Source organism: Leuresthes tenuis, unplaced genomic scaffold (genome assembly GCF_036924035.1).
Source record: "Leuresthes tenuis unplaced genomic scaffold, fLeuTen1.0.hap1 SCAF_3, whole genome shotgun sequence".
NCBI classification, from domain to species: Eukaryota; Metazoa; Chordata; class Actinopteri; order Atheriniformes; family Atherinopsidae; genus Leuresthes; species Leuresthes tenuis.
Genome location: NW_027325357.1, coordinates 14026686 through 14035475, shown reverse-complemented (window position 1 = coordinate 14035475; position 8790 = coordinate 14026686). Strand labels below are relative to the sequence as shown.

At 39.2% G+C, this 8790-nt stretch overlaps 1 protein-coding gene across 3 annotated transcripts; it reads right to left on the bottom strand.

The window, feature by feature from the left end:
- Positions 1–694: 694 nt before the first annotated feature.
- Positions 695–5794, bottom strand: LOC140303251 (alpha-1,3-galactosyltransferase 2-like). 3 transcript variants are annotated; one of them, XM_072381936.1, is made up of 6 exons: positions 5646–5794; positions 4707–4803; positions 4467–4559; positions 3696–3791; positions 1819–1956; positions 695–1660 (listed from the first exon to the last, which is right to left on the bottom strand). In XM_072381936.1, exons 2-6 carry the CDS (start codon positions 4709–4711, stop codon positions 976–978), a joined length of 1017 nt encoding a protein of 338 aa, XP_072238037.1. In that variant the 5' UTR covers positions 4712–4803; positions 5646–5794; the 3' UTR covers positions 695–975. The 3 variants fall into 3 exon arrangements, with proteins under 3 accessions (XP_072238037.1, XP_072238038.1, XP_072238039.1); XM_072381937.1 differs by having other exon boundaries at positions 4467–4556; XM_072381938.1 differs by lacking the exons at positions 4707–4803; positions 5646–5794 and having other exon boundaries at positions 3696–3780; positions 4467–4548.
- Between the last annotated feature and the right edge of the window lie 2996 nt (positions 5795–8790).

Here is an 8790-nt window from a genome sequence, read left to right as displayed (position 1 = left end):
TTCATTTCATAAAATGAAGATGGTGAGGCAGCACAAAAGAGACAAGAAGAGGTTCAGCTTTCCCGGATAATCAAAAGAGCTCAACAAAACAAATGTCACAAAAGGTTTCACTGGTTTTGGTTTGTGGGTGAGGACTACAAGACTTTACAGAGAAAAATAAGCAATTCTCTGAAGTGATACACTGCAAGATTGTAACCACACATTAAAATGATAAAGCCGGAGTGTGTGGCTAAATGTCAAAAATGTTAAGTTTAAGTGAGAGAAACATGGCTTGCATTACTCAAAAGCAAGTTTATACCAACACTTTATCTTGAACAAAAACAAGATAGAAAAAAAGTTGCATCAAAAAATCTACATCTAAATCATCAAAGTGGCTCATGTTACCCTGCTTGTCCATACTTTTTTTTTTCAAAAGCACAAATATGACATCATCATTACAACACATCCCTCTGAAAGTCATAGGTTTATATCTTTGTGACTGAGACATCAGTCGTTGAACACCATAAGGTTTTTAGGTATCAGTTTAGAACAAACTAATATTTTAAACTCATTGCAATCACCGTCGCCTCTGCACCCGACTTTTCCTTTTTTAACTCTCGTTAAAAAGGAGAAGTCGGGAAAGGGGGAAACAGAACATCAATTCAGACAGCCATGTCAACACTTACAGATTAATATACATTTGAGACATTGATCTATTTAGGTAACTAAATAATTTAAACCAATCTTATTTTCAGTAACTTTATTGTAACTGTATTTAGAAATGTTATGTTTGCATTAGCGCATAGTTTTACCAAAGTTTTACGAATCAAAGCCCGGTCATCTGTTCTGCTAAATCTGAGAAATGTTCACGAGCATTTCTGCTCATGAACTCCCAAGTGAAAAAAGAGATTCCTGGTGACGTCAACCTCAGTAAACCACGGTGGTCAGGCAATTTATGTGCCATTAATCACAGGGGGTAGATGACTTCGAGGCACACTATGGAGTGCGCAGTTCATCGTACCGTTTTGGTGCCCACAGCAGTCGTTGGGCACGAATGTCACTTCTGGAACCAATGTTGGTGTCCCAGCAGTACTCAGGTGAAAGAACTCTGCTTGGTTTGTGCAGCCAAAAATATTTGTTTAGATGACTCTCGTCATGCCACAACGCCTCCACGTTGTTTAGTTTATCCTCCATGATATTCTTGTAGCAGGCCTCGGTCAAGGCTTTGACGCTCTTCCAGGAGCCTCCAAAGACAGCAGCATGATAGTAAAAATCCCCAGTTGTCATGTACGCCTTGGACTTTGGGTTGCAATCATAGGTATACCACATCTTTGGAAGGTGATAGTAGTATGCATGAAGCAGGGCAACAGACTCTCCCAGAGCCTCAGAGCCAAACCTCCCAGTGAAAACCTGATCAACATCAAAACAGAAGACGTGCGTGAACTGGTGGCGAATATCCGACTCTATGACATCCGATATGGTCTTCATTCGCATCATGGAAATGTCCTGCCACCTGGTGTATTTTTTCACTTCAATTACTTTCAGGCTTCGTTGAGGGGCGAGCTTGATGTGGGGCACCTTCTCAGGTGTGTCCGTGAACACGTAGTACGACACAGGCAAGCCCAACATGAAGTGACGCTCTGATGAGTTCAGGAAGTTCTCGAGGTAAACATCCAAGTACCTTTGGTAGCGATGGAAACAAAAGTGGTATGTTGCTGACATTTACCGGAAATGGTCGTTAGTCCAACTATTCTTTAACTTCTCAAACCAATGAACGGTGGTAGACCAGCATGTCTTTAGGTATTTATTAAACAGACTTAGTATATTATGAATACAAACCTTCCAACTGCAAACACAGTTAGAGCGACGGATGATCCTTGTTTTTTGTGCAACTGGTCATAGCGGTCGGGGTCAAACATTCCCTCCCAGATGATAGGAGTTTTCCAAGGTGTGCATGTTGGCACGTCACGTCTGGACCTGAAACAAACGGAAGAACATCTTTATAGATTAGATAGATAATACACAATATAGGAGTGCATCTAAAGTTTTCTTTTTCTTCTTTGTGACATGCAACATACCGACAAACACAATACAAACATCCCTAAAACCGCAGAAAGTGATGTGACCGGATTGGCTACATTGTTGCGAGTCATCAACGGCTTTATTATTGCAAATGTCTTCAGTTTCATCATGTTACCACAACAGATGCTCAATTATGGCAGCATTTCTTTTCTCATAAGAAAAGTGTCAATGACATTTCATCTCCATGCATGCATTTACCTGCCAGTGTTACGGCATGCAATACATTTAATGCAGACTACAGAAACGATTATTTTTAAACTCTGCAAAGACACTGGATTTGCTGCTGTAATGGAACTTTTATTTTTTTAGATGCACCAGATGTTACAGTACAATATTTATTTTGTTACTTGTGAAACTTGGTCTCCGTTTCCCAGGCACTCGAGAGATAAGATGTTTCCAATCAAACAATTCTGCATTTCATTGTTCATTTTGGTTTGTGCACTCCACAAGGCCGTCCAGCTCATCAGGAGATAAGAAGAAGTCAGCTTGCACAGTCTGATATTTTTTTTCCTTCTCCTGTGTTCGAGTAAAATACGACATGCACTGAAACTGTAAGTCAGTTACACTCTGACACAGGTGCTCTGTGTTGAAGACTTGCTCTCTCTTGTACAAGAACTGTTCTATAAACCTGCTGTGTTTCTCACCTTGGATAATCATTATTATTTTTTCCACCACAGCTGCTAATGAAAATAAAATCCTGCTGTTTAATCACCCAAAGACCTGCAAGAATACCTAATGAAGAAAGGAACAACTTCAGACTAAGAAAACTCCAGTCCATTTAATTTCCTGAGAGGCAACAACAAGCGTTTTCACAGCCATCCAGCCCACCCATCATTGACAGAAGAATAAATGTTACACGCAAAACCAAGATTAGGTTTTTATTATAGAAAACAATTTTCAAAACTGTGTGCCTTTGTAGCAGGTTTAAGGCTCTAAAATTGTTAGTTTGAATAGATCAAGCTTTAAAATGTGTGTGTTTATTCTTTAGGTGTGGTTGGGGGAAGCACTTTGTGTCTCATGTCTCAGAACAATCCTACAGAGGAGAGATACATTTTACTATCAAAAACAACTGAAATTGCAGAACAGTTTATTGTGGTACCAGCAAGTGAATTCTACACGATGTTACTGTTGCCTCAGAGCGCAGATGTTCTCTCCACAAGAAAAAGTGAAAGAAAAAAAAAGGCCGGGTTTCTTGAGAACAGAAAATAATTTTTTTTTTTTTAAAAAAGGCGCTTTTTTTTTTTTTCCCCCACATAGGCGTAAAATAATCAACTCTGATCTCCAGTTGTCTGGAGGTGATCGGAATATTTTGGTTGTCAATTCCGACACGGTTGATGAAAGAAACATTCCGTGTGCTGTGGTCCAGTGAACACATTTCAGAAGAAAATGAAGGTCAACACTTTTTTTTTTTTTTGACGTTAGTCATCTGAATCGATACTGTGTCACAAGTCTGTTAATCACTGTGGTTTGACTTGCTTCAAAAGACTGGTGCATCCATTTCTTCTTTCCTGTGCTGTGGGTTTTGTGCATGTAAAACACCATATGCAGTGCAAAGAATTTGTTGTGAGGCTGGAAACATTGCCACCTGTTTGTTCACACGATCATGAGAAAGACTGGTGGTACAACTGTCTTACCAAAAATCAAGGCTTGCATCAACATGGGTGTCAAAGTTCGGCATTTTTCCACTTTCCAAAGAACACTTGTCCATGGGCAGGAAACCTATAAAAAATCTGACATCAAAAACATCTATGATTCATGACAGTGATAAAGTTCAGTTTTTATTGGAGCCGTCTCAGGTGGCTTTGGATAATACAGCTTGCAGTCCTGATGAACTGTGCATCATTCACCAAACATTTATATAAACTGGGTGAACGCATGCGATTGTTAGCATATCACAATTTTTTTTATCTCATCTTTTGTATGGTGACCTTGACTGTCCCGAAAGGCACCTATAAATTAATTATTTTTTTTAAGTGTCAGCCACCAAAATGATCATACAGATGAATCAAGTACAATAACATAACATTAATAAATTATATTTACATATAATATGTAAAGAAGAATGTTGCACAAGATTCTGAAACTTATTGCACCACACACCCTCTGCGCAATATTCTGATAAGTGTCTTCAGTCAGAAGTTTCTTCAATTCTGTTGCAATAAGGATTAGTACAGCAGGTCATTCCTGCCCACCACAAGAGCATAAAGCTTCTTTAAACTCACTATTCTTTTTTGTAAGGGTAGATTTTTTTTTTTTTCCACAAGAATTTAAATTGCAACAGTAGACTATAATTCTGTGTAAACAGTAAGGTTTTATTGCAAGGCTTTTGATACAAAACTCCAACTGCCAACATAGCCTATGGCATGCATTTCCAGTTTAAATTGAGGCTTAATTTTGGTACTCACTGCACGGCTGGAATGATGAAGTGCACCATGCAGACAATAACTGGGACGCAAAGGACACATTTCCAAACCCCTTTTGCCCTCCAAATGTATCTGCTGGAACAAAGCCAGCACTGTGAGTTTAAATGGTTAAAAGACTTCATTCAAAACATCTTGCAAGACCAAATATTCTTGTAAAATAGCAAAGTAATGTATAAATACACGCACACACACACACACATATATATATATATATAAATATACCCCATTGCTGGAAAATGGTAGTTGACTTTGGTAGAGTGTGAAGACTTGTCAGAGACAGTGGGGACACAGTTCACACATCTGTACAAAATACTGGCAACTGTAAGCACAGAATAAATACGTCATCAGAATATCTCCTAACTGCAAATAAACCAATTCTGAATATACAAAACACTGGTATCTTAAATATAATCCAAGAAAACTTTTGAGAAAACCTATCTAGTTGCCTGCCAGAAAGTTGACCGGTGATAAACTGCCACTGCATCCATCCATTTTCTATACTGTCAATCCGTCAGTCCATCACAGGGCCACATAGAAACAAACAACCACACACGCTCACACTCAATTAGGACAATAAGGATAATTTAGAGTCACCAATTAACCTAACATGCATGTTTTTGGACGGTGGCCCCGTCAAAGTGCCCCCCACAGTGGCACTTGCCGGGCTCCGTCTCAAGCCACTAAAACAATAAACTCATTTAATAGAAATGCTATACAACAGGCCGAAAACAGCAAGTTACTGTGACAGTGGCGCGACGCTGCAACGCAGCACCAATGTTAAAGTAATAAATAAGAACAACCTGTGGCTTGTATTGCAAATGTCATCCTTAACGTTTCGATAGTACAATATGAGGAAAGTTTTACATACATATATTACAAAGACTCGCTGAGGATCCAGTTTCTGATGAAAACATGAATTTAGTGGACACGTTTCGCATTTTGCGTTTAAAAGGTAAGAAAAGAGAAAGCTATTAACTCTTGTGATAAACCAGTGAGTGCAAAGCCTTGTAAATCAAGTAATCAGCAGGAAAAAAAAGTGGAGAAATCCTACCGTCTTTAGGCTACATTTGATACATTTGCCCCCTCTTCATTTATAGCCTACCAAAACTTTGCACAAACTCCACACATTTTTTTAAAAACTGAAATAAAATGTAACCCTACCCGTGAGTTGCTGTCACCCCTTACTATCCACAACTCGTCCAAAAATATCCCTGAGTTATTAATTAAACGAGAAGAGCAGGTTGAAATCACGCAGTTTTGTTGCAGAGCCCCTTTGCTTCAAGTTGAAATTATTTCACTGAAAAGGGAGTGTCTGCGGAAATCCAGCGAGCAAACGCACATTGTTGTAATGTCTCTGCTTTGCTCACAGCTCGACACAGGTATTTAGAGTCGCAATTGTTCAACTCTGTCTTTTGGAACTCCTTAAGATTTCTAAGAGCTTGCTTTGACTCAAAAGTGCTGTTGCCTCGCCATCAACGCAATGCTGCAGCACCGCCGACCTGATTTCCACACTTATTGATAATTGTGTCCTCGACATTGATCTTCAGTCCGTTCTGTTTATGTGACTGTATCAGCAACCAGTGTCGTAACGTGGCAGGTGTAGCTTAAACGATAGGCCTAACTGATAGTCCTAAACTCCAGTGTAGATATTGGCAATCATTAATTTCCACTCTCATCTTATTTTACAATCACTATATTGAGCTTGAGTTTCTGGTGTAGGTGAGGTAGAGAGAAAGGAGGAGTAGTTCATGACCCCGAATCAGAGACAGTCGGACAGGTTTATTAACATCAAGGTTTATTGCGTCACTCATGATTAACAACTTTAATGTGTCCTAAACCATAATTATACTGGCCCGATAGTGCTGGTTTATGTGCTGCTCGGACACCAGCAAATTCATTCAAACGGTTTCAATTCCTCCTTTTAGGATCACGTTTATTCTCGACTGAACATGTTTTGGGGCTAGATCTGAAGGTTTCCGGTGTTGGCGTGCTGGTTTAAGTGCAACCTCCTACACAGGTGTAAAGAGTTGATGTCTGTAGCCTACACGTGTGATCAATGGAAGGGTTGAAGAACGTTTTAGATGAAGAATTTAATCTAACAATAAACGAAAAAAAAAAGTTTAAAGTTTAACTTAAACAGTTCTCAATCCCCCCCAAAACTAATCTCTCATTCCTCAAAATTGTACATTTCTGAGTTAATACCTGGGGGGATGAAGAAGGCGTATACCAAATGTTGTCCGCCTTCGCAAAACTAACCCCAATGGCACGGCTATTTAGTAATTGTGTAGGGGGCGCTACAGAGTCATGTTGACGCAACTACACTAAAAGAATACTTAATAAAATTAACTTGCCAAAATTGGTGAGTTTTGGCGCATGGGAAAGGACTGAAGAACGTGAAATGTGTGGTTAGTTAATTAATTAGTCCAGTTCCCCTACCCTGGTGATTCAGCCATATATGTTTGAAGCAGAGGATGTCATATTGGTTGGTTTTGTTATGTTGCCCTGTCATTAAGTTCACTCATTCAACTGTGCTTACACCCTCAGCTGCACTCCATCACTAATCACATCCCTTCAGTATTTAGTTTCCAGGTTCCCCCCATGCACATCCTCACTGTCATTCATGTTTCAGTCAGTCTCAGTGGCCACAGTCTCCAGGGCCACAGTCTCAGTGGCCACAGTCTCCAGGGCCACAGTCTCAGTGGCCACAGTCTCCAGGGCCACAGCCTCCTGCTGTGCCAGCTCCTGCCAGCCCAGGGGGCTCGCTGCCATGTCTCGGATATGCAAGTCAGGGTCGGTTCCTCTCATGTCCTCCTGGGAGCATACAGGCTGTTTGACTTCACAGACTGTAGGTCGTGCTCTTTAAACCTCTTATGCTGAAAATAGTACAAGTAATGGTAAAAAAAAATGTGTCAATACAATTTTTTTTATTTTTTGTTGTAGGAAATGAAGCGAGTTGAAATCCTCACATTTCCATAGGACGATTCTGACAGTTACTAAACAGCCCTTAATAATAAACATGTATGTATACTTCTATTCATGACACATTTCTAACTGTTATTCTTCAGAACAAACTGCAGAGGAGTTGGAGAATTTAGTTTTAACACAAACAGATTACGGTACGGTTTCTTCAAATTTAAAAAACCTTTGACATACGAAGTGATTTGATAAAAGAACAACAATTATAACTACTTACAGATTTACAGAGCAGTGTGTGCATGACTGCGTGTGTGTTGGTAGCATTTACACCTCCAGCTGCCCTGTTGTGAAAGACTGCAGGCATCCCACGGTCTAAGAGACAAGATAACCAGAAGTGGTAAAGGTCTTGTGCAAACTTATCAAACAATATAGAAACATTCAGTTGATTAAGACACAGAGTACGCCTACTTTTCTTTTTGTTTAATTTTTTAACATCCAGCTAATTATGAGATATTGGTTCATATGAGATAAGGAACATGAGTTTAAAAAGAAAAAGAAAAAAAAAACACTGATCTGACAGAACAATGTGATAATTTCACCCTGTTTCTTATAGAAACCACGGTAATTATGCAAAAATGTCAAAAATGATTCAAGAAAACCCCATAATCAGATTCATATGCACAGGGAGCTGTTAATGTAATCTCACACCAGCTGTATATTTGCATCTGAACTGGGCAAGAATAACTCAATAAGCAGGTTTTTGTTGCCCCTCATACTTTGTTACAAAAGATTTACTTACCTTTGGTTGACCAGTATAAAGACCATTTCAGGAGACTTATTACTCATCCTTACTCAACATTTAATCAGCTATATTCAATGTGATCCGCTGTTTTCATTGCAATTTATTGTCAATGAAGGTAATCATGCACAGCCAAAGATGAACAACTAAGTTTTCAGGACTGCAGACAGTTTCCTGTGTGTTCAATTTGAGGGACAACTTCATCTGAGACCAAATACTAAACAAGACAGATTTGTCAGACTACTTCAGTCTTCATTGTTCTCACCCATCACCAAGATTTTGCCTGCCAATTTATTTCTTTTTCTTCTTGTGTACGTAGCTATTCCTGACTAGAACCGAATGTGTGCCGGTATTCTGTTTAAGATAAATACATAGTTGTCTTTTAATAATCCAAGATTAAAGAATCTGGCCAGTGCCTTCACTTTAAATTGATTTAAGAACTACAAATCACTAGCACATAAGATCAGGGAGGTTGTTCATGTTCAACTTCTTTTACGAATCAAGTTGAAGGTCAGCAGTGGTCTTAAGGTTAAAGTCAGGTGAGAGCTTAAAGGAGTTTGGTGGGCATGAAGTGTAAAATTTATAAGATCT

Bases quoted from the DNA above. Each gene is read 5' to 3' on its own strand.
- LOC140303251 (XM_072381936.1), bottom strand. The intron at 3,792-4,466 runs GTGAGTACCAAA...TTTTGATGTCAG, and splicing joins TTCATCATTCCAGCCGTGCA to ATTTTTTATAGGTTTCCTGC. The intron at 1,661-1,818 runs GTTTGTATTCAT...TCGCTACCAAAG, and splicing joins ACTGTGTTTGCAGTTGGAAG to GTACTTGGATGTTTACCTCG.